The 25,525-nt window shown below is 58.5% G+C and overlaps 2 protein-coding genes across 3 annotated transcripts in view; both read right to left on the reverse strand.

The window, feature by feature from the left end:
- The window catches only part of GSE1 (Gse1 coiled-coil protein), a 104,504-nt gene that overhangs the window by 40,957 nt on the left and 38,022 nt on the right, over window positions 1-25,525 (reverse strand). The window contains exon 1 of one of the 2 annotated variants that reach the window (XM_074349307.1): window positions 11,085-11,384. The exons of the other annotated variant lie outside the window; for it this stretch is intronic. Coding sequence (XP_074205408.1) covers window positions 11,085-11,091 — 7 coding nt within the window. The 5' untranslated portion in view covers window positions 11,092-11,384. Of the gene's footprint in view, window positions 1-11,084; window positions 11,385-25,525 lie in introns of those variants that run through there. 2 annotated transcript variants of the gene reach the window in all.
- LOC141574342 (uncharacterized) overlaps window positions 1-25,525 on the reverse strand; it is a 357,001-nt gene that overhangs the window by 5,660 nt on the left and 325,816 nt on the right. The window lies entirely within an intron of this gene.

Genomic DNA, 25,525 nt, shown 5'->3' on the forward strand with positions numbered 1-25,525 from the left:
CCCCCGCGACCCCCCAGGAGAAGAGAGCCGCCACAGCCAGATGCCCAGAGGCAAACGCAGCCGCGAGGCCGAGGGCAGGAAAGGAGAAGCCCCCAGCCTGGCAGCACCCGCAAATCAACTCGGCCCCTCAGACCGTGTCCCTCGGGTGGCAATGGCCTAACGCCCGTCCAGCACTGCCAGGGAGGCCCTCAGCCGCCCTGCTCCTTCCACCAGTGTGGTGGCTTCCATCATACTTTTTTCTCGTCTCTGCCTAAGTTTCTAGCACGGCCAGGAGCAGCACAAAGCTTTGGGGGGGGGGGAGCAAAGAAAAATCCAAGGGCAGAATGGTGAGCCCAGCTGGTGGCACAGAGGACATTTTCCAGAACCACCTTGTTCCCAATGCTTCAGAACAGACCTAGATCGATCGGGGTGCCTGCTGTCCGAATGCTCCGAGCAGCAGGACATGAAAAGGGGGGCAGGCCCCTAACACTCCATTAAACACGGCCTCGGCTCCCGCCCCCTCTGCGGCTCCCGCCCCCTCTGCGCTTGGCGGAGGGCGTTACTAATCAGCACGCAGCGGCCTCCCTCCAGCCCCCCGCGGCTCCTGTAATTACTGCCTCCTTTCATCCCGCTCTCCCCGGCACCAGACCTCAGGCCTGCTCCCTCCATGCTCTGTAATTACAAGCTAATAGCTGAGATGAATTTTCTGCTGGCTCCCGGTTCAAGCACCAATCCGCCCCTTCCCCCGACGGCCCCCCCTGGGGTAATTACACCCCACGAGGTTGGGCCCAGCAGGGCTTCACTTCCAGGCCCGCGTGCGCAATCTGGACTGGGTTTCTCTAATCACCCCTCTTGGTAATTTATCATTACCACAGAAAGAAATGTTTGTGAACAAATACAGGGCGTCCCCCAGCTCGGAGCCCCCCATGCCCCGGCTCCCCCTGCAAAGGGGTGAGGGTTCTGCAGCCCTGACAAGGCGGAGGTCACCTGAGCAGAGACCCTGGAAGGCGGCAGCAGCGGCGTGGGGCACCACGTGATCCCGGGAGCCTGAGCAGCTTCATAATAAATTCATTATTATATTTGTCTTCGGCTGTTCTGAGTTCACCCGCACGAAGCAGTTTTTCTTGGGGGTGGGGGCGGGGGAGGCGACTGGAAGAGTCGGGGAAGGTCTTCTTGTTCCTAGATGCACAGGGGAGCCTGCTGTCCGCCTTAACGTTCTTTTCAACTAAGGTTGTAGGTTTCAAAGGGGACGGGGCTTCTTCTGGCCCTGAGTCCCAGAACTGGACGTACTCCCTAAGGCTACAGCCCGTAGCTGGCAGGCAGAGCCAAAGCCACGGCTAATTGCTGGAGCAGGGGCCGGCCCTAGCAGATGGCCTGGATCCTGACCCGGAACCAGAGAGGAGGGTGGGAGAGAGGGGGGGAGGGGAGGGGAAGAAATGGGAGGAGGGGGAGGCCAGCCTGTGCGACCAGAGGGGACCCTGGCCCAGGAGTGAAATGAGTAACAAGGCAGCTCATTTTACAAGGAGTCTGCCATCCTCCCCCGCGCAGACCTATCTATCAGCAGCATTTATTAAGTCACTCCAGAGTAATGAGTGCAGGAGCCCATGAGCTGCAGGAACTGTCCAACAGGACCCCAGTCAATGAGAATGGGAGCCCAGGTGTGAGCCCACCGCCCAGCGCCAGCACCTCCGGGTGAGCTGTTGGCAAAGCTAATTTCTGGTGTCACTGGGCAGCCACTGCCAACAGGTCCAGCAATGCCCCACAGCTGCAAAGAGAGGGCAGCCACATTTCGGGCTCCTGCTGCAAAGCAGGTGGAGGTGAGAGGAGATCGAGGCCCGTGCAGGGGTTGAGGTTCAAGGCTGCAGACAGCCAGGAGTCCAGGAGGTTCCGGTGGAGGCAAAGGACGGAAGTCAGGCAACAGATGGCAGCGACATTTGACGGCGATTATCCTAAGGGCTGCTGCGTCTGGAGAAGCCTGGGACGGACAGATGAAGGGCTGGCGGCAGCCAGGGGGTGGCTGGGCGGCCTGGGAGGGGTGCGGGGTGGGAAGAGGCAGAAAACCTGCAGCCTCGGGGAAGCGCACAATTAAGACAAAAGAGGCTGAGAGACAGGGTCAAGGTTGGAGCCCAGGACCACTGAGGCGTTCCTAAACAGTGCGGGCAGTAACAACAACATGGCCTGGCTCTGCCCGGAGCATCAGTTACCCTTCGTAGCAACTTTAGGAACAGACCCTGAGCAGACAGGTCACCCAAGGAGCCTCTATACAACCCACTCCCTGCCCCCATTCTACAGACGGTTAAACAGAGGCTGGAAGAGAGTCGCACCCCTGTCTTTGGTTGCAAGCCGAGGCTGAGGAGCAGGGACGGGAAAACAGTTTTCCTTGCTGCTGTCCCGGCCACTTCCCTTTAAATGAGGAGACACTGGAAAGGACCCCCCTACTAGGGGTCACCTCCCATCCTGCAGGCTGCTGTGAGCACCCAGCCAGGGAGGAGGAATACAACTGACCTCGGGGTCCACCCGACCCCCGCGCCCCACATTCTGGCAGCCTGGGCTGGAGGGCACCCAGGACAACCCCAGGAGTGACTCCTTTGTGTGCCTGAGGCCCCTGAGCGAACCAGGCCACCTCCAAGCTGAGCCTCACTCACAAAGGAGCCCTTTGAGCAGAGCCTGGAGGCACAGGGTGCAAGATGTGGGTGGGGGTCAGAGGTGTCCAAGGCAGAGGTCCCAAAGGACAGGAACCCAACTTGGCCAGGAGATGGCCACTGGAAGCCTTCAAGTTTCTATGGAGCGAGCAGCAGGCTAGGGCCAGCAGGTGGGGAAACAGGCCAGGAGGGCAGGGGTCAAGACCAGGTCCTTCCTACAGAGGGAGGAAACCTGAGTGGGGGACCAGACTTTGAGAAGAGGAAGCAGGACACTGGGTGTTAGTACAGCTCGTGCCCCGCTCCCCAGGTGAAGTGGCAGGAACGGAGGATTCAAGAGCGTTGCCCCTTCAACACTGAGTGAATGTTGACAAAAGCTGTCTGTGCAGGGCAGGCATCCCACCTGCATCCCTAGACCCGAAGGGCACACAGTAGGTCCACAGCCTGCATAGGCACGTCAGCTACATCTTCACAGGTGCACAGCCGACCAGATTCAACCTGGAGAAAGGCGACACCGGGCATCCGTGCTCAGGCAGACTGGTAACTTCGGCGGTTACGACAAAGGACTGCACCCTTGGTTGGAAAACCAGCCAGAAGACCTGGTCCCCGGCCTGGCTCCCCCTGAACCTCCCGGTGCGGTCCTGTCAGGTCACTATGTGGTCTGAGCCTTGGTTCCCCCATCAGTACTTTGGGTGGGAGGGGGGACTAGACAGGGGGTGCCAGAGGCTAAGCTGGCCTCCTTTCATCCATCCACCTGGTTTGATTTGGCTTGAAGTCAAGACATGTTTAAATGTGAATCAATGGACAGTATCTTAAAACTGGAAGTTTCAAGTCAAAAGACAACATAGTTTCTCTTGAAAAATTAGGAGCCACCAAATCAGAATCCCAAGAGTAGCAACTGTCCCTTAATCTGTCCCTATGTCCCCAGGTTGCCAGAGGCCCCACTACACCCCACTGTCTCAGGCTGGTCAGCTCGCCCAACGCCGGGAGGTCTCTCCAGTCCAGAAGCGACGTGGGTTTGCCTGGGCGATGAACAGTGTTTGTAGGAGCTTAATAAATGCGTGCGCGACCAGGACACTCCACTCAGGTGCTAGTAACATCTGAATTCATCCAGATTCAACAGGAAGAGGTAACCCCATCCACCCTTAGCTTCAGAGGTGAGGGCCCACCAGGAAGGAGGCCGTGATCCCGGTGCGTGTCAACCACAGGCGGGTCCCACTTGAATCAAAGCCAGGACTTGCCTCAAATTACAAAATGTTTTTCTGGGGTAGCAGGTATAGCTCAGCAGTAGAGCACATGCTTGGCGTGCACAAGGTCCTGGGTCCAATCCCCAGTGCCTCCATCAAGAGGGGAAAGAAAGGTTTCTCTGCTTTTACAAAAGGTCCATTCTCACAATGGTTCCAAGTGGCAGATCAGATCCACTCCCCAGAAAAAAACCCCACTGAATTCTGCACTAACACCTTTCCCCAATATGTTCTACCTGGGCCAAAAGGATACTCAGTCCTTAATGGTGCTTCCACGGTCCAAGTTCTAACGGTGTTTCCTCTTCTGGGCTTATGTACCTTCTTCAAAGTCCCATGTACCATTTCCAGACATCAGTAAACACCCCATTGGAAAAAAACAACTACCCTGCAGCCAAAATGGGCTTCCAAGTAGGGCCACCAGGGAAGAGCCTGCAGAAACAGTCACAAGCCACCAGCCACGAACTCCCTCGTCCCAACCCTGGCACACGCCGGGTCAAGCTGGTCACCCTCCTCTGGCCACAACCGTTCTCCAGCAACTGCTGCCCAGCCTAGCCTGCACAACCCCTAACTTCTCAAAAGGAACAAAATCCCCTCCACAGCGCCAACTGGGAACTTGTAAGGCTCCAGGCAGGACGCTGAGGCCAAAACCAGTTCCCACGGGTACCGGCTTCATCCCCCAGGACGCCAGGCCACGTGGCAAGGAGCGACCCAGTCTACCCCTGGGACCCGCTGCAGGGGCAACAAAACCCAAGGTTGATCAAAGGGCTTTCACTCCTCTGTAGGGGGGGGAACGAACGACCTTGGAGGCCAAGGGCTGAGGGGCACAGCAGGCACCCCAACTAGCCAGAATCGGGTGCGTCAATGTCTGAGTTGTACAGGCGGGCAGAAGAGCGAGTCCCTGACATTCTTTCTGGAGGAATCTGGCAACATCTTTAAAGATCCGTCACTCAGCCCTTTCCCCTCTTGAAATCTCTTCAACAGATCAGTCCCGAGGTGTGTGCACACCCGTGGGGGTCCCCGTACGCGGCACGGACGCTGCTGGTGACTGCAGTACGAAACCCCGAGGCCCGCCAAGGGCCCCGGCAGGAGAGAGCCCGGCACGGACACCCCGCCGCGTACACTACCACATCAGGAAGACGTGGTCCTGCCCCTTTCCACTCGGAAACCAGCTGTTTGGTTAAGATGCACTCCCTGTGCTCATGTGACAGCTTCCCAGGTCTGGCACCCCTCCTTAGTCTTACAAAGACACATATTTAGGTGAAAACTGCACGTTGCAAAAAGCTAAGTTGATGTTTTCAGAAAGGAGAGGCCTGGACATCAATCTGACTTAAAACACACCACCTCAGCCCATGCTTCCGTCCCCCTCCATGTCCTAGCAGGGTCAACCAGAAATCCTCTTCAACAGACAGGGCCCCGAGAGCCCAGAGGGCAAGGCCACGGGGGCTGACTGGGGGCCTCAGTTTGCTTATCCTGTTAAATGGGAGCAACCAACCAACTAATGATCACGCAGCCCTTCCACCTCTGGCAGAAGTCCCTCCAACGTTCCCATCTGACGAAGAATTTTAGCTTTATCCACATCCAACTTTGTCTAGTCTAGCAAACCCTCATGTGTTTCAGGGAATACAGGAAGGCCTCACCTCCTACGTAAAAAAGTTACAAAACTGCCTTCAGAGATAAACGGACACCCAGAATTCAGGAGGATGAATTCGCTCATGTCCCTTGGTTTTCCATTTCATACAGAGGGTAGGTAGACAGACAGGCCCCGTGGTGCCTCCATTTCTCCCAGCTAATGGTCAATCCCTACCTGCAAAGACGGACAGCAAAGTAAGAGCACATCCCCATGTCACGTGTGTCGCATGAGGCAGTTGTCCCTCCTGCCCCCTAAACAGGCAGGATGGCGTGGTAGGAGGCGCCCCAAGCTCTGGCTCCGCTGGGGGGAGAGGAGACGGATTCACACGAAGGAGGCCCCCGCAGTCCTGGCCCTCCTCAGCGTGACACGTGGGTCTTCCCGTGTTTTCCTTTGGGACGGCTTAACCAGTCCCACGTCAACACCACCCGGAACGAGAGTCTGCCAGTCGGTACCTTTTATTGCTGCCTGTGGCCACAACCCACTCTGAGCACTGAGCACAGGAAGGGCGGGGCTAGGGGAGGGCTGCCGTTTCACCGCCCTCCTCCCTCCCCATTGGGAGGGGGACACAGTAAGAATTCGTGGTTTCAAGGCCCTGGGGGCAGGCGAGGCCCCAGGAGAAGCCGCCCGCTCAGCCCCAACAGGAGAGGGTCAGCAGGGGCCCACTTGGCACTTTGAGCCTCTGGGTCTTGGGGGGACAAGTGGCCGCAGCCCCTCCCCACACCGGACACTGCCAGGGCGGGGGAACAGATCCTTCCAGGCCTCTGAAGTTAAAATCCTAGGAATCCTAAAGCCAACAGGACGGGGATGATCTGGTGCTGTTTCTGACAAACCTGGACACAAGAGCCCTCAGTGACAGGCGCTGCTCTCTCTGGGTGCTTTGAGAGAAAGCATTTAACCCTCAACAGCCCGAGAATGAGGCGCCCGTCATCCCTACTTGACAGATGAGGAAACCGAGGCCCAGAAGCAAAGCGCGCAAGGCTGTGGGGGTTGAGCCACAGGTGAATGCTAACGCCCTGGCCAGGGACTGCCCCACAGATCCACAGGAGGAAGAGCAGACGCCAGGGGATCATGCCAGGTCCCCAAGGTTTTCAGCCCTTCCCCTGCATGGACCCCTTCAGGGCAGGCATGCAGTTTACGTTCCGTCATAAATCCTCAATTCCGAAAAGGCCTCTGCACTCCCAGTCTACAGGTGGGAAACAGCTGGTTACGGTGGGAGGACCTACGCTACGGCCTGCCCACGCGGGATGCCCCCCCTGTCCTGGGCCTGGCAGCAAAGTCACGGCAACGTGCAACTCTTCACACAGGTCAAGTTCTCCAGCTGGAGGAACCAGTTCCAGAACGGGAAGGCTGGGCCAGAGCTCCAGACAGACACAGAAGCCACCCATCCAAATCCACCTCTGCACTGGACAGCCTCACTAGGAGAGGGGCTCCCAGCTCACCTGGGGCAGGAAGGACACCTACCTTCAGGATTTTACCCGAGGTCAATGCAAAGCCCCAGGCAGCCAGCGACCCAGTAACGGAGTCTCCGGCACTGTTTATCCACTGCCTGCCCAGCCAGGGGAGGGGTGCTCGGCCCTATGCAATTCTGGGGCACACAGGGCAGACTCCAGCTTCCCAGTGAGACCCCACGTCTCAAGAAGCATCAGCCATACTTAAGTTAAAAATAAATTTTAAAACCTCCGCCCCCCACCTTCCCCACGGAAAGGAAGTCCTATCTCCTCCTCCCAACCCCCAGCAGGAGGCCCTTTCAGCTCAGCTCAGCTGGGGGCTTACAGAACGCAGATGTCTGGGCCCCACCCCTAGAGATCTGGGTCTTGTTTGGTCACAGACCCAGCCTGGGCGTTTTAAAGTTCCCCAGGTGAGTCTGAAGTGTAGGCAAGCACCTGGGCTGGGGGCTTCCTGCTCCCCATACATCTCCTTCCTCCGTTAAAAGTCACCTCCTGGAGACCTCCAAGTCCCACAGGGACCCCCCCCCAAGCCTCAAGTTCACCCAAATTCCCCTCTTCCCCCCAGATGTGTGCGAACTCTGGTACCCTCCCCTTCTCTCCAGGCCTGGCCTCCATCCCACCCTCTCCAGAGGCTGCTCTCACTTCCCCCAGCCCTACAGTGGCTTCCTCTCTGAAAGCGCTGAAGGCATCAGGAAGGGAGGGGCAGCTGGTCTGAGGGACCCCCGGGATGTGGAGCTAAGTGGAGAATTCCAGGCAGAGGAGAGCCCCAGCAAAGACAGGGAGACAAGGCACTGAGTATGAACCCCTGAGGTTTCATCCTGCTGGAGCAGGGGCACAAGCCAAGAGGCCAGTGGGGGAAAGACGCTACAGAGGCAAGATTAAAGCCACCCCCCCCCCCGTTTTGGCAGGCAGGCAGAGTGTTATCTGTGTGTGCACGTCCCAGCTCAATAAATTCTCATTGACTAGAATGCTCCCAAACGTCACCTCCCGCCCGTGGCCTCGGCTGAGGAGAAAGGCCAGCGCTGGAAAGTGGAGCCAGCGGCTCAGCAACCCGCACCACACTCAGCAAGAGGAGAGAAATTAAAGCGAGTGGCCAAGCTGAAATGTCACCCGAAGCACAGATCCCTGCAGGTTGGAAAAACAGCTCCCCCAGCACAGCATGGAAGCCGGGCGGGCCGGCCTCAGGCAGCCCTGTGGTTTGGAGGCTGCTGTGTTGCCACAACAGAGGGAACTGACGAGCTACCACCCAGCCCCAGCCCGGCACAGACTTCGAGTAACCCAGGCTGGGAATTCCAAGCCTTCGGATGGGGCCAGGAAAAACCTGCCTTGCTGGCTGACTCCACAAGCCCCTACGAGTTCCTGGGGCAAGAGGAGAGAGGTAGCAGCCAGGTCTTGCTCACCCGCGTTCTTCTGGGGAAGTGAGAGCTGCAGGCACCCACCCCTCTGGTAGGGGCTCCAAGCCCAGAAGTCCTTCTTCCTTCAGAGCAGGAGAAGCAGAGACAACTCCTGCCAAAGGGTCAAGGGCTGTTAGGGACTGAGTGGACTGGGGAGGTGTCAGGCTTGGAGGTGCAAGACCCACGATGGCCACAGAGTGGCGCTGTGCAGAGTTTGGCTCCTCTGGCCAGAGATGCTGAACCCAGGGGCTGGAGGCTTCTGCTCCCAAACCCCAAGGCTCTCTCGGAACTGCAGCTCCTGATCTTCCCGCAGAGGCAGGGAAGTTATCAGAGGCCAAAGGACTGCATAAGGGCATGGCTTGACAAAGGAATCTGAGCTCCAAAGGGAGCAGCTGCTTCTAGCTGTGAGCTTAGGCTCTGGTTCTCAGTTCCAGTCTGCACAGTAGAATCACCTGGGGACCCCCGAGAACTCCCCAGGCAGGGGCCGCGAACCCAGAGGCAGTAGCTTCACTGGGCTTGGGGAGGCCTGGCCACCTGCAACTGTAGAAAACCAGGTTGCAGGATCTATAAACCCATCTCAACTGCAACAAGGAGTTTCAGGATTCCGGAAGCTGTACCCAACAGGTCAGGGCCTGCGCTGTCAAGGACTGCCTGTTACCTTGTTCAGAGCCTGGCCCCACAGATAGGATGGGCCTCCCAGCCTCCCTTCCCAAGGCGGGGCTGACCCTGGGTCACCACCCTGGCTGCTCACCAGCTCCAGACTCTGCACCGCCCCCAAAGTTCACATAAAGGAAGCTTGAAGTGTCAAAACTCTGGCTGGCTGGCTCCTGAGGCCCCGTTCCCTCCTCACTGCAGTGCGGGGTCTACTCCTGCTCTGAGACAATGTGACAAAAGCCAATCCCACAGCACCCTCTTTCACCCTGGCATCAGGACTGCACTGATAGGGGCTGATGTGAAGTATCCATGTAGCTGTTATCTCTGAGCCTGGCCTGCGAGCTTCCTAGTCCACCAGGGCCAGGGCACGGCGGTAACTCCCCTGAACAGCCAGCAGCTGGGATGACACACAGGCGGCCAGTCGGAGCCTGCGCCCTGGGCCCCCTCACCTGTGGCGTGGCCCAGCTGAGTCAGGTTCCACCGTCCCTACGGGTGGAGGCAGCCCGTAAACACAGGCTGAGCAACACTTACATGTCCCAAACCTAAGTAACATCCAGAGGCAGCCTGCTCACCTTGGTCCCTTCACTTTCCACGGGGGGTGGGCGGGGTGGCAGCGCAGAATCCCAGGGGAGAGGACCCAGCCAGCTAACCAGGGGACATTTCTAAGTGCCTCACACCAAGACCTTCTGACCTTCTGTCCCTCTGCTTGGAAATCGGCTTAAGCGGGGAGGTTCCCACCCAGAATCCGCTGGGCCCTTTGTTCCAGTCTTTCACAAAAGCAGCCCTTTTTTTTTCGTCTGGTGGTCCCGCTTTTTGTTTCCAAACCACAGCCTGTGTGGGCCCCAGATAAGGCACTGCAGGGGTTAACAAGGGTTTAATGTATTTTAGACGCACTCCGCAGACAAAGGCTAGTTTACAAAACAAGAGCCAAATCGACTCAACTCGGCTAGTATCCACCACCCAGCAGGTGCTTCCCCGCCGAGCGCATAGCCCTCCAAACTTAAAGCCGGCGCTCGACCAAGGAGCCCCGGCACATCACGTGGGGGCGTCGCAGCAACCCTTCACCCAATCCGGGGAACCCTTTCTCCCCAAGACCCGCGACTCAACCTCCACTGCGCACTCCTAAGTGGTCCCCGGCCCCCCCTCCAGAGCTCCGGAGGGTGAGCACAACTCCCGCTCCGCCTCCACGAAGGGAATTTAATTAGCCTGCTGGAGAGGCGGGCGGGCGGCCGAGGAGGTGTCTCTGGTGCTGCAATATAATTGAATCGGCTCCACTCAGTCGGGCCACTCGCCGCCCATCAGCGCGGCCGCCGAGCTGGGGGTGGGGAGGCGCATCCAGGCGAGGCAGGAAGGGCCGGGGAGGAAAAAAAGGCAGCGCGAGTAGGGGGCAGCGGATGCAATCACCTCCCACCTCCGAGGCCGGGGCAGCCATCTTCAGCAGGGGGAGGGGCAGGGGAACTGCTCCAGCGAGGTGGGGGGGGGGTGGGCAGAGAGGGAGGAGAGAAGCGACGGAGCCCGGGGCGCGCCCTTGGGAAGCAGGGCGTGGGGGTCGGAGACCTGGGAGGCTGCAGTCCCGCCCTCCCGGCAGTCTCCCTCGCTCCGAGGGAAGGGGGAGGGGAGCAAGACAAAAAGCCAAACGGCGCGGCCCCAGGCGGCGAGCAACCCCCTCCCCAGCCGCCGCCAGCACCTGCCGCGGGGGCGCACCGCCGCCCCCCTCGATCCCTCCCCCGCCGCCGCAAAGTTTTCACTCCGGCTTCAGAGTGTCGAGAGCTCACCGAGAGCCCCCCAGCTCCCCACACGCGAGCTCTTAAGCGTCCCTCGCTGAACGCAGCCACCGAGCCCGAGCCTGCGGCGGCTCGAGCCCCCGCCCGGAGCCAGGCGGCCCAGGCTGCGACCCGCCGCGGGCGGGGGGGTGCTTTGGTCGCTTGCCTGTCCGCTCAGCTCTTATCGCCGCTCACACTCTGGGGGAAGTTGCCCTGGAGCCGTTGGCGGCTGCCCCCGCGGAACCCGCGAACTTGGAGGAGAGGGGGGCGCTGGGGAGGGAGGGAGCGCGGAGACCGCCCCCCCCCGCCCCCTGCCCGGAGCGGCGCTCTCACCTTTCATGCCAGGGCCCCGCAGCTCCGCCTCGGCTGACACATGCTGGAGCCACCGTCGCCCAGTGTTTGTCTAAACTGCTTATCTCACCCGGGGCTGCTCGGCGGCAGCGACGACTTGGGCCCGCTGGGGAGGTGGAGCTTCCGGGGCCCGGGCCAAGAAACACCTGCTGCTGTCGCCGCCGCCGAGGACACACCCAAGCGCAACGCCGCCCACTCCCGGGCCACTGGCTCGCTCCCGGCTCCCTGACCTCAGCCAGCGGGAGGTGTCGGGTTTCAGCCGCAAACACGCGCGCGCGCACCGACGGACGCCCGGGTACACCCGCGCGGGCACACGCCCCTCCCCAGCCAGGCCGGCCAGGTGAGCCGAGGACACCAGCTGGTAGGGAAAGTGCCACCCTCAGGCTCTCGGGGGTCCCTGGCTCGACTGGTCAGGGGTCCCCAATACACTGGTGTCCAAGCCTAGCCACTTGAGTCCAAAAGTAGGGAGCAGTCACTTCCAATACGCCCGCCAAGCGAGAAGAGCCCTTGTGCGTCTCACGACCGCTTCCCCGGCGCCTAGAACTGTCTGGAACAAGCAGGCCCAACAAGGAATGAACGGATAAACTCACGTGTTCCTGGAGGCCTTTTGGAGGAAAACTTTCTCGGAGCCGGAGTGTGTGTGCTGGGGGTGGGAGGGTAGTACAAGATAGGCTGTGCGTTTATCCTCCCCACCCCCACCCCTTACTATCCCAACTTGAAATGGCTGAATGTTAAGAACTCGGGCCTACGTGCCTTCCTCTCAAAATTCTAGGAACTCCCCTTTCTCGTTTTGTTTTAAGTAACTTTTCGGAAGGCCACAGTGCGGGGAGGGGCGGGGATAGTTCTTTTAAGAACCCATGTCTCAGCGGCTGGAGAGTCCACGGAGGCGCCGCTCCGCCAGGGGGATCATTAAGTAGCTGGGGTTGCGGTCAGAGGCGAGGCCGCCCGCCTCCAGAAACTGGCACGACCCACTGGGCCTCTGGCCCCGGAGCAGCGCCTCCCCATTCCTGGCACCCCCCCCCCCACCCTACCTCACCCAGGCACTTGACAGACTGGAATGACTCAGGGAGCGTCCTGAAATTCCTGGGCACCCACAGGCGGCACGGCGAAGGACTGAGGCCCCAGCCTCCCCACCTCCCGGCTCCGCCCCGCCCCCACCAGCAGCGGCGCCGTCGACCCGCCTCGAGCCCACCCCCCACGCGGCCCGCGTCTCCAGGAAGCGCCGGGTTAATGGGGCAGGCCTCGCCCGACGCCCCAGGCCCTGGCGCGTTCCGGCGCCCCAGGGCTCTGACCTTGCGGGCGTCCAAAGCTCCCAGCGTTGCTCAGATGCCCCCGGGTCTCTCCCTGTACAACTCCTTTTGAAAATTCTCTAACCTACAGCTTTCACACCTTTAAGCCCGGAGGCAAACCAGTACCCACCGCCCCCTCCCGCACCGCCCCAAGCAGCCGCCCTAGCGCCGCGCTGCGGGTTTCAACTTTCGCCCACCGGTGCCAGCCCGCGCTTCTGCCAGCCCCAAACCTGCCCCGGGACTTGCCCGCGCCGCGCTTGGCAGGCGCGCACGCAGCCGTCCCCGCGGGCCTAGCCTCCCCCGCCTTCCCTCCTCCCTCTCCCTCCCTCCTCGCGCCAGTCCGGATTGCGACGGGAGGGAGCGCTGGGCGCCTGCCACCCCCCATCCATCTGTTCCCGATGACGCTGGCGGGCCTGGAGCATTCGGAGCCCGCGCCAGCAGGGAGGAGAACCCGCCTGTGTGCCCGCGGGGGGCCGAGGGGCAGAGCCCGGACAGGCGCCCCCAAACCACTCATTCCCCTGATCCACCTTCCACCGCGGGTCGGCCCCTCTCCTTGCACAAGTCTCCTGGCCGACCACAAACGAAAAGGGAAACGGACTCGCGAGGCCGGGGGCCGTTACTGGCTCCTACCTGCGGGCGCTGGCCGGCCTTGGCACCATGTGGGAGGGGCGCTTCTCCACCACCCGCCTCGCTCCGGGCCTAGCCTCCCTCCAGGGGGCCTAGGCCTCTGCCCGACGCTGTAATTTAGGCACCACACGGTGTCTCCGCAGCGCGGCCTCCGGTAATTTATCGCCAGCAGTGGCCGGCATATTCACCGCGGCCCTGGCGGCCAGGACGTGGGGGAAGGGGTGCCTCCATCCCGGTCTAGAGTCTCGGGTGGGGGGAGGGGAGGGAGGAGTTGAGAGACCAACTACCGGCCTAGGGCCTGAAAAACAAAATTAAAAACCTCTGGGGGCGGTTCCAGCCCTTTCCCACCTAGATTACAGGCTGTGGGGGGAGGGGAGTAACTTGCAAATGAAACAACTCGCACCTGCCCAGGAGTCTCCTCCCAGCCCAGTCTCCAGTCTGGGCACCCACGCCCAACCTCCAAATCTCTCTCACCAGGACATGGGCTCGCGATTATTTCCCTTATTCCTTGGGGGGCCCCCGGTGGTGGTGTTGGGGAAAGGTCAAGTTCTTCCACCTGTTTAAGAAGGATCACAATGGTCGAACAAAAAATCTGTGGGGTGGCCACTGCGGTTTATCATTTGGCTAATTTTTAGAACTGGCCGATCCCTCTCTTATAGACATCTGGTTCCACTGGATTGCGAGACGGGCAATCTGAGCCCCATTTCAAAGATGAGGAAGTTGAGGCCAGAGTTGCTCAAGGTCACGTAGGCACTGGTGCGATTGTTGCTGGCTGGGAGCTGCTCGCACCTGCTGGAGTCTCCCTGTTCGCAGCACAGCCGGCGGAGGCGGCTGGGAGCTGCAGGAAACCCCAGCGACCGCCGGGAGGCAGCAGCGAGCTGGCTGTGCGTGCCCTGGCTAGAAAATGCTGGCAGCCACCAGGCGGGCTGGCACGGGGGAAGATGGATGACACTCACTGTCAGTGCGCCCGGCCGGAGGAAATTAGTAATCCGGGAGCTGGCCTCCGAGTTTAAGGGTGGGAATTGCTCTCCCACAGCCCGCGCACTCCTCACTAACGAGGTTTGTAGCTTGACTCCTAATCTCAGGCTGGCCACCCTCCATTTCCCTCCAGGCGTGTTCTTTCTCCTCCTTGGCAGCTCCCACCCCGCAGCCAGTCGTGAGTTCTTCCTTGGCAAAGTGCTCCCTCCTTGCACTCCTCTCCCTCATTCCCATATGCCTGGAAACCTGGCAGAAAGAGGAGGTCCAGTGTAAGAGGGCAAGTTTTACCCAAGGCTGGGGCCAATCCTATGGGGGGCTGTAGGGGGACACTTCCCAGATTGAGGACACCTGCCGTGATGACCCTGCTCACCAGAGGCGATAGATTGCTGGCAAGTGCCTGCCCGCACCCCCAGACTCAGGTCAGTGAACAGTGCCTCCTGGAGCAGGAAGCAGGGGTCAGAAGGCCCTGAGCACTTACTCAGGTGCGTCCTTGTGAAATCCAGCCCACATCCAGGAGCTTGGGACTTGGGAAGCCTACCCAGCCAAAGGCATGAAAAAGCCCTCAGTTAAGGAAAAGCCTCAGGACCCTGTTAAACTTACCCACTGAAGCCCGGGACTGACAAGGGATCTCCTGGGAAGAAAGGGTTGACTCTAACCAACATGGTGGACATTTGTCACTCAACAAACACACTAGCCTTCCCAGATACACAACTGAAAATGCCAGGCCCAAGGGGGAGGGTGCTGATAGGAGGGGTACTTTGAGGCAGCAAGGAATTGAGAAGACAGGAGGGCGTGTTGGCAACTTACCCCTCACCACCACCACCACCACCCAGGGACCGTCCTGGGCCAGGTAAGGTTCCCAGGAGTTGGAGGCACTACTTGCCACTGTCCTCCGCTGAGTCTCAGCACAGGTGCAGCCCCTGGTCTATGATGGGCCCTGGATGCCAGGGACGGGGGTTCTGCAGTCCTGTTCTTTATCTTCCTGCCACTGATCCACAGGACTCATGGTCTAACAGTGTCCTCCACCCTAACCAGCTGTTCCTAGCACATAAGGGCTGCATGTCACCATCATTTTTCCATCACCCCAGACACTCCATTCAGCATCTGAATTGGCAGACAAGCATCAGGGACCTGGACTTCAGTGTGGGTGGGAAGGGAGGTTCCCTTCTGCTGTTTACCAGATACCTAACATGTGCCAAGGCAGCTCAGCTCCTGTCACTTAATCCTCTCAGGCCCTGCAAGGTGGCCTCCTGATCTCCATCACAAAGCCCAGTGAGGAGACCCAAGACGGTTAATTGACTCATCTAGGGCTCACAATTTCGACCCCAAGCCTGATCCAGACTGGGGGTGTTGCCTACACCTAGCAACATTTCTCCGTAGCCTCTGCTGCAGATACACGGGGAAGGGGTAGCTGCAGCATCTCTGCTGGCTGTCCCAGTGTCTGAAACCATTCTCCCTTCCAGGGGACTGAGGGACCCAGAGCCCAGCACCCTGGGATTTGTGCCATCCCTCTGCATGAGTGGTCCACTCACCCCAAGGCCACCGATGTAGAGGGCACCACCAGGGGCACCAAGGGCTGAGGGGCAAGGGGCCTGCCCAGCCGCCCCCTCCATCCCCAGCCCCTCCTGCCCTGCCCTGTGGCCAAACCTCCATCACTTGTACACTGAAGTCCCCTTTCTCTCTCTAGCCAGCTATCACTGGTCCAGAAATCCTCTCCATTCTTCAAAGCCCAGCTTAAATCTTATCTCTTCCAAGAAGGCTTTTCCCATCCCTGCCTCTAGAATTCATCTCTCCAGGGACTGCGTCCCACTCTTAGATAAAGATCGCACAGGGCAGCGGGTCTCAGATAACGGAGAGGAGGGGTGGGAGAAGAGTGTGCGAAATACAGGTTCCCAGGCCACCCTACAGTCTGGGTCAGGGCCAGGGAGCGCATCCTTAGCAAGCTAGGGGCGGCGGTGGGGGGGTGGGGGGTCCTGTGCCTCCCTGTGATGACTGGAGCCCTGGACTCCCCCCACCCAAGAGAGAGTCGGTGCCCAGCGGGGAAGTGACACAGCCCCAGCTTCCAGCCGGCCTCTGCACACTCACATTTCACGCAGACCCGCAGAAAGGGTAAAAAGGGAGGGAAAACCCTGGCAGCCCCTCTCCTTCCCCCTCCCCTTCCCTCCCCAGGCCTGCCCTCCTAGGGAGGAGCCAAGCTCTCCAGGGACTGGGGAGGGGGGCACGTCTAGGCCTGGCCTCGCCATCTCGGCCGGCTGTCCAGCGGCCAAGGTCACCTCCAGGGAGCAGGAAGGGTTAAGGCCCAGACGACCCCTGTGGACAAGGTGGCAGGAGTTTGCCTCTTAACCCTGGGCTGCCCCAACATTTCCTGCCCTTTCAGCGCCGGCTTCCAGGCTGCACCCAGCTCACAGCTGCACTCCTTTACAATCAGTTAACAGCTGTTTTGCATAGATTTTCAATTCTAATTGCCTCGCTTTGTGAGCCGCTGAGCCCCGGTGAATGGGGAAGCCGCCGCACGGCTAGAAAGCAGGCGGGGAGGGGGGACGCTCCAGAGGGACTAAAAGGAAGCCAGTGTGCGCGGGGCTGGCTGCTTTTATTTTTATTTTTTAATAAAAGAATACTCCCACCACGAACTGCCCCGGCTCAGCTCCTGCCTCTCCTTGCCTGGAATCTGAAGATGCCCCCCCAAACTTGGGAGGGATGCCCACCCCCTCCCCACTCTGACCCGGGCCCCACAACCTCCCCCAGACACAGTCCCCTGGGGGCAGCTTCCAGCCCTGGAGCCGCTGCTGGAGCCAGTGCTCCCCTCCCCCCACGCCCCCCCAGCCCCCTAGGCTCTCCAGTACCCAGATATGGGAAGCTAATTGGACAATAAAGTTGAGCAGCGAGGAAACGCGCTCTCTGGAGACAGCTGGCATCTATAAAAGAGAAATATTTGCATTTAAAACCTTTAAACTTTATACAGCGGGGCCAGGCCATGGCAGGGGAGGGTGGATGGATGAGGGGGTTGCTCAGACCCTCAGGGGGGCAGCGGCTCCTGGAGGAGGCAGCCCAGGCTGCCAGAGGTCCACGGAGGGCCTGAGGCTGGTAGTTCTGAACTTCTCTGCCACCCGCGACCGCGACCCCACCCCCACAACACGCCTGCTGTTCCCTGCAGGATACCAACTGGCAGACCCTGGCCTGGTGGCCTCACCACGGATCAAGCACAAACCCTCCTGGCTCCCTACCCACACAGGGGCCCAGGCATTTAATGGCAGTCGCAAGGCCTTTCCAGGTCAAGACCATGAGGCCGGAGTCCACACCCTCGTGGTGGGCCTGGCTGGGCCCTGCCAGGTAAGCAGAGCCTCAGGCCACTCCCCGTCACCCGTCCCTCCCCCTGGCTGCTGGCTGAGTCATGGTGGGGAAAGTGGCCCCCAGGGTGCAGCTTCTGGCAAGAAGACAGTTTGCAAGGAAGGCCCAGGGCTTCCCCACTCGTGTGTGCTCACCTCCGATGTGCAGCTGTGGGAGGACACACCCCTGCTGTGCTCAGGGCCCCTTGGGGCAGCGCCACCCCACTGCCTGGGTGAAGAAACAGAGGCTCAGAGAAGTCAACTGCTTGCCAGGGGCTGGCAGGCACCTCCCCCTCCACGCTGCTGCTGGGGGGAGAGGCAGTTTTCATTTCCGCACTCACATGCCTAGTTCCCATTTTTCATATTTGAGAGAAACCTGGCCACATTTTCCTACTGTCAACATTTGCAGTGTAAAGCCGGGAGAGAACATGTCCCTGAGTGGTCTTATTCTAGCAGGCTTTCATGACATCGTAGAGCACTCTGAGCCTCAGCTCCACGTCCTGTCTACTGGCAGGCTGACATTGAGGGGGTACGGGGTGCAGACTCCCAGCTCTGCCTTCCCGGGCAGCAGCGGAAACTTCCAGGGTGGAGGGGTGGTGGCAGAAAACGTGGCCAAAATCAACAGCACACGCGCCATTTTCAATAATGTCAAGTAAGCAAAAACCAACCAGAAACATCCCCTCTGTTCCGGAGCAGCCTGTCCTCACAACTTCTGTTCCCAGCAGGAAAGTATTTCCAGTCCCAGCAGTGCCAGCTGAGTTCCTGGCTTGGCGTTCAAGGCCTCGGGCAGCTGTGGTGAAACTGCCTTCCCCCCACCCACCCACCTTCTCCAGCCGCTGAGCTCCCACAGCCTCAGCTGACTTTTTCACCGTCGCTTCCTAAACACGACTGCCCGGTCATCTTTGTGTCAACCTCATTCCAGAATCAGCCACAAAGCCAATTGAAAACACGGTTTCTGAGAGAGCCCACTGGCCTTCGGGAGGGATGGGAGTGGGGCGGGGAGCGGGCCCGAGGAAAGACCCCTGGGCTAAGCCTGAGGGGCTGCGGCCTGGCGGAGCAAATGGCCTCCTCGCTCACTGGGCCCCAGTTCTGCCAGCTGTTGACATGCAAGCAACACAGTCCCTTCCCAAGCTTTAAAGTGAGGACGAAACATGACACTAAACCGGAAAGAGCCTTGCACAGTGCCTGGAACACAGCTGGAGCTCAAGAGAACTACTTACATTTGGTGTGAGAAGGAAATGGATGGCAAGGAGGCAGCAAATAAAACAGTTTTACAAGGAAGCAGGTGGGCAGGCAGGGAGGCCACGCCGGCACGATTTTGGGGGAGGGGGACTGAGGCGTGGGCCAGGGCAGCATGGGTCTGGCTAGAGGCCTTAGGGCATCACAGACCCTCCGAGAATCACGCCAGCCCTTCCCCGGGCACAGCCCCATGCTGGCTTCGGGGTCAGTACTACTGGTCGGTCACCTGCAGGGTGTGGGTAGCCGGATGGACAGGAGGAGAGCAAGAGAGAGCCACCAAATTTCTTGGGTTTGTCATTTTTTTAAAATGTTGACAGTATGCAGTTAGGACTTCCTTCTCAGAGATGTGTCTTAAAAATGACCTGGGAAGGGAGGGTTTAGCTCAGTGGTAGAGTGCATGCTTAGCACGCACGAGGTCCTGGGTTCAGTGTGCTGTACCTCAAGAAAGGAAGGAAGGAAGGAAAGAAGGAAGGAAGAAAGAGAGAAAGAAAGATTGTACATCAACTACAATTCAATAAAAAAATTTTTTTTGAAAATCATCCAGCCACCCCAGTGTCCTTCCACGGATGACTAGATAAACAACGGTGTCATCCATCTCTGCCAAGGATTATTATTCAGCCATAAAAAGGAGTGAAGTCCTGATACATGCTCCAGCGTGGATTAATACAGTGAGACTTGAAAACGTATGTCCACACAAAAGCTTGGACATGGATGCTTTTGGCAGTATGTTCAGCGCAGCCAGAAAATGGAAGCAACCTAACTGTCTATCAACTGACAGTGGATTTTAAAAACCTGTATGTAGTCTGTCCACCCAGTGGAATATTATTCAACCACGAAAAGGAAGCAAATACTGAGTGTGTTACAGCACGGATGAACCTTGAAAACAGCATTCTAAGGGAAAGAAGCCAGATACAAAAGACCACTTAGTGTGTGATTCCATCCACGGGAAGGTCCATCCAGAAGATACATCCATAAGGACAATAGATCAGTGGTGGCCAGGGACAGAGGGGCGGGGCAGGGACCGCTAATGGGTACAGGGTTCCTGTTGGGGTGAAAAACTGTCTTGGGCCGAGATAGAGGTGCTGGTTGCACAACTTCATGAAGGTATTAAACGCCACTGAATTGTTCGCTTTAAAATGGTTAATTTCACGTTGTGTGAATTTTACCTCAATTTAAAAAAAAAAAAAGATCCAATCTGAAGGCCCCCTAGGTTGGTCCTGGGAGACGCAGGGCAGGGCACAAGTTTCCAGAGAACCCCAGCATCCCCTGGGAGTTCCCTTTCATGCTGTTCGCCTTGGGTATTTCGAGAGAAACTCGTCAGGTTCGAGCATTCTCTGCTTCCAGGGCGTTTTCCATGCTCAGCCCCACCACTCACACAAACGTGGAACACACTCAGTGCTGTCCCTGCAGACGGGACCTCTGAGCCCTCGAGGTGGGGGTTGGCACTGTCCTCCCCCAACTGCGTTTTTCACCCCCATCAACAGTTCTCCAGCCTCGGGGGCGGGCAGGCCGTGCCCCGTGAGCTCTGAGCAGCTGGGGGTCAGGACACTGAAAGGCACACACCTGTCCTGGAGCAGCACTGCAGCTGGCTCCCGCCACCTGGCCACCGGGCTGGAAAGCAGCCAGCTGTGACCTGGGCAGGCCTAGGGGACAAGGAGGGAGTGGAGGGTGGGGTGGCATGGGGAGGCTAGGCCCCCAGAGATCACCAGTGGCAGGAGAGACCCCAATCCTGGACCCCTGACCTGAGGCCAGCGTGGCCCATTGGGGGTCGAAAGCCGGAACGCCCAGGGAGCTCCCTGCCCCATGTGCCCAGGGGGCAGGCACACTTCCGCCTTCTGAGCCCGGACACCCAGCAGATGCAGAAATCCGGGTGGTTCCCTCTTCAGCTTCTCAGGAACAACCCTCCTCTGTAAAAATTAACCCGCTGTCCTCCAGCCCGGTGAGGGGTTTTCCTTTCTTCTCGGTCTATCAGTCAGCTCAGAGGACAGGGCGCCAGGACCCCCACCCAAGTGGCCACACAGACAGGCCTCCGGCCCAGGAGAGCCCTGGGGCGGCGAGTCACCCCAGGCCCCGGGCCAGGCGGGGCTGGACAGGGCTCCGGGCCAGCCAGGCCCCTGGGGTCCCCAACAGCACCAACTTGAAAGGACCCCCAGAAACTTATGTGGGGGCCCACATTCCCCGATTCTCCTTGCACATTTAAAAGCCTTCAGAGTTCTTTATGTATCAAAAAGCCATGCTGAAGCGTACCCGTGGGGCCCGTGGGTTTGCGCCCACGCCTGCACCGGCAGGCTGCTCCCGCTCCCCCCCCCCCCCCGCCAGGTAGCCAGCAGGGCTCTGGGAGCTGAGATTTGCTGAGTGCCTACTATGTGCCAGGCCTTTGGCTTCTTGGAGCAGGAGGCTAAGGCTGGGGTTTGAACCCAGCTTCCACTCTAGAACTGCACCCTCCTCTCCCCTCCCCCTGCATTCTCCCCGCACCACCCCCATCCTTTCCAGATGGCAGAGCTCCTGATCATTTCTGGATTCATTATCCACTGCCTGCCATTAAAGTCCTAAACCATCACTCAGACAATGAAATCCCAGTTGCCTTTATCGCTGGCCAATTGGACAAGTTGGATGTGGGCAGAGGACTGGCCCTCACCCAGCCTCGGCCCCCACGGCCAGGTCAGGGGCTTCGGGACAAGTGCTCTCCTGACAGACACCAAAGGCTAGACCCCCTCTTCCAGGGTCCCCTCCTGGGCTGCCCTGTGACCTCACCTCCTCGGGCTCCTCTCCCACTGGATGTCTACACCTTCGCCTCTCAGGACCTCACGTGCCCACCTCTCCTGCCACAACTTACAAATCCAGGTGCCAGCCCACGTCTCCACCCTCCCACACACAGGCCTTTCTAGAAGAGTCTAGACACACTGGAATTCTTTCCTTTCTGTCCTGTGCTGACCAGGCTGAGCCAATGGTGGAGAGAAAACAGCCTTCCTTATTTCTGGACCCTCACAAGCCCTTAAATAACTGTTCGCTGAATTCATCTAAATGAATTTAAGAAGCCCCTGGGAGGACGCAAGCCCTCATCAGCAACAAATGCTGCACGAATCCCTCTTGCCCCAAAATAAACTCAGGACCCAGGAACCTCCCAGAATGTACGTCCTCTCTTCCTAGAATGCTCAGCGCCTGTCCAGAGTAGACGAGGACGGGTGTTTCCTAACAGCCCTTACAGAAGCCTACATCTGCAAGGCTGCCCATCCCTCCCCCAAAAGTACAGTATTCTGCACAGAGGCGCCAGGGCAGCAAACGCGGGGGTTCTGTTGTTGTCGTTTTTAAGGCTCCCAGACGACCTTAAAAGAAGCACGCAGAGAGGCACACCACCAGAGCTTTCCCAGCTTCAAACTCAGCCAGCCCCACCCAGCACCAGCCTCTCACCTAGAGTTCAGTCTCCTCTCCCAGGGATGACAGGGACACTGGAGAAAGCTCTCAGCCTGGCCCTCCTGTCGACTCAGGGTGACAGCTCCCAGCCCCTCCCCTTGGCCCACATCTAGGACTCCATTCCCTCCCCAGGCGCCCAGCTCCCCGTGCAGACCTGCCTGGCTAGCAATTTGAGCCCAGGGTGAGCACAGGCCAGCTCAGGAGTTCTATTCCTGGCTCAGCCGGCAAATTGCGTCGTGACCTTGGGAAAGTCCCCACGCTGCCTGACCCCATCTGTGAGCAGGCTCTGCTGGAAGCCATGTAGTTTCGAGGTGACCCTGCATCTCTCCTGGGGGAGGAAATGCTTACCCAACTGTGCCTCCGAGGCACAGGGGGCCGGGGGCACACAGCCGCAGCCTCAGATGCTCCCGAGGTGGGACCCTGCCTGCCGGAGCCAGACCCCTATCGCAGCAGGGAGGACGGCCATCCTCTGTGACTGGGGGAGCATCTCGGAGCCCTGCCCATGGGTTGGGGTGACAAGCTCACCCCTCCTACAGTCTGGCTGGGATCTTAGGAGGAAGAGGAGCCAGGAGGGGGAAGGGCATGGTTCTCCAAGTCCTCCGGCCACCTCCACCCACTTCTGGCCGTGCTTCAGACAGAGAGCAGGCCAGAGAGGTGAAACGCAAGAGCTGTGGTGACAGTTGGCCAGGGCAGAACCTGGACAGGAAGCTGGCTCTCCAAAGCCACCCCTCTGCTCCTTCTCTTAACCCATGACCTCCAAACTTCACTGTCCTCAACCAGGTCCGCAGGTGTCACTCCCCAGCTGTGATGTCCGTTGCCCACATTCTAATTTGGGGGTGGGGTTGGGGTGAAGCCCAGGAATTTGCCTTTTCAACAGGCAACCCGGGCTCCCTCTCCTGGGGGGGTGCCCCGGGGCTGCCCCTTTGAGAACCACCCCTTTATCCCAGCTGACAGATCATCTGACTTGTGGCGTGATCCTCTTTTAAAAATTAATTTTAATTTATCTCTTCCCCGCCTCTCTCCCCCAAAAGGCTTCGAAGCAGCATTACCAATCTCTGATATGGAGACGTGTTTATTATTTTTATGGTTTCTGCAGGAAGCTCCCCGGAACTCAAAGGGGAATTATATTCAGAAAGAATTGGGTCCCCAGCGCAAGTCAACATTATTCATTTAACAACTTCTATCGGCGCATGGAGATGTGAGCAGGGCCTTACCCAGAGATGTCTCCTGTGGTTACTGGAAGATTTAATTCACAACATCCAAGAAAAATAATTAGGGGAGTAGGAGGAAGGAGGGTGTGGGGAGGGGCCCACGGGCACTGCGGTTCCTGGTGCCACTCGCTGCCGAAAGTTCCCCCCAGAATTCCCATGGCTTTGACCGTGGGTGGCAGGTCCCCTCTGGGCATGTCTCATCGGGCACCCCACATGCGGACGGGGTTGGGGCTGGTGCCACCGAGCCTGTCAGGACAGAACTTTGGGCAGAAGGAATCTCCAGGCCCCTTCTGACCAGCCGAGCCTCCCCTTCCCGGCACTCAGCAGGTGGGGGAGCGGCCCTAGCCCTGAGCACCCTGCATGCAGGCTGCCCAGGAGCCCCCTCCCTGCCTGGCCGCCCAGGAGGCACACACCTCGGCCTTAGCAGGGATTCTGCGAGAAGGCTGAGCATGCGGGGGTCCAGGGAGGGGGATCAGAAGTCCCTGTCCAGCTATTTGCAGCGCTAGGGCTTTCTTAAGCTCCTTGTAAATTACACGGGCAATTCCTGAAAGATCAAAGTTGGTTTGGAGTGAGGACACAGAGCTCAGAAAGCCAGGTCTGGCTGGGGATAGGGGTCCTTCTGTGAGAGCTGATGCCTGCTGCTGGAGATGACCGAGGCCCAGAGCACACTGACCCCCTCCCCACGGTGGCCAGGTGTGACGGGGCAGTCGGGCCAGCAGCTTCGTGGTCAGGGCAATGATTTACAACGGAGAGGGGACAAGAGGCAGGGCGGGGACACCTGGGAGTGACCAGCCCAGGCCTGGTGCTGACAAACCCAAGGGCAGCCCCCAGAGACCCAGAAAGCAGGCATCTGGTACAAAGAAACTTCTGGGCCATTGTGTCCAGCCTCCCCTCTGAGAGATGAGATAGTGAAGCAACAGGAGATGGGACACAGGCCCAGGAGGAGAAAGAGAGAGAGAGCTAGGAAAACATCTTTCCTTGCACACTGTTTTGCCCTGAAAATGCCTAGGGTCTGGTCCAAGGAACCACAGCCATTTTTATGTTTTCTGTCACTAACAAGTATGGTTTCTTCTAGCCTGGGGAACACTACAAATCTATTTTGTCCCACATCTCACCTTCCTCTCTATGATTCTGAAAGACAGGACACCGCCTCTCCCAAAGGTCCCCAAATTTGATCTCTACAGCCCAGAGAGGTTAAGTGATCAAATCCAAGTCACACAGCACCACAGACAAGACGGAAATTCAAATCTGATTCCCAGCCCAGTCCTCCCTCCTCTATCAGGAGAATCCAGGAAAATCTAACCTGAGACCAGTAACAGCTGAGGACGGACCATCTTTTAATTATTTAAGACTCTGCATAAGTAAACACTTAAAACAGCACTGTCCAACAGAACTTTTTGTGACGGCGGAAGTGTTCTGTATCTGAGCTGTCCCATACAGTTGTCCCTAGCCACGTGTGGCCACTGAGCCCTTGAAACATGCCCAGTGCGACCAAGGTACTGAATCTTTCATTTCATTTACTTTTAACTAACTTAAATTTTAAAAATTAAATTTTAATAGCTACATGTGGCCAGTGGTTACCATATTGGGAGGCAGAGACATAGAATATAAAAACAACCACATTTTCTGAGCCAAAGGTTGAGATATTTGGGCCTGACAGGGACACGTGGGCTCATTGAGAAAGCAAGGCAGAGTATTTAATTTGGGGAGAATCCAAAGCTTATATCTTTAGTGAGTTCAGACCCCCGGCTGCCTTCGAGAGGGTCTCCTGGAAAGCTGGAGTCTAGAGTCATCACTGGAGTCTGAGTACACTCCTCCCCAGGGAACTGTGCTAAGGCCTCATTTCTCTAGTTAGTGACAGGGGTCTGCAGCTAAGGTTCACCAGGCAGGGGGCCACTGTGACCGTGTCAGACGAGGTAATGCATCCGTCCTGGGAGCTGTGATGTGCACTGAGTGAGGACGCAGAGTCCCACCTTTGGACCAAGTGTAAGGATTGTAAATGGATGGACAGACCGATGGAAAAACAGAAGACGTTTGCTTTCAGAAGTCCCAGCCACATGGACTGTGTCCAGTTTTCCCCACAGGCCTCAGTGGGTTTTCAGGAAGATACAAGTATTCCCTGGTCAGTAAGATCATGATGCCAGTGAGCCAGCAATCTGCCCCCAGGGGTCCTCGGCCGGGAGGCCACCTCCTCTCTCCCTCACTAGGTCTCCGGAAAGGGGCTGGCGCTCTCAGGCTGCCTTTTGTTAGGCTGAAAAGGACAAGAGGAGCCCTCACAGAGGAAGGAGGCATCCTGGATGTCTGAGACGCAAACCCCAGAAGACTAGACACACAAGGCC

Source organism: Camelus bactrianus, chromosome 21, assembly GCF_048773025.1.
Source record: "Camelus bactrianus isolate YW-2024 breed Bactrian camel chromosome 21, ASM4877302v1, whole genome shotgun sequence".
In the NCBI taxonomy this organism is placed as follows: Eukaryota; Metazoa; Chordata; class Mammalia; order Artiodactyla; family Camelidae; genus Camelus; species Camelus bactrianus.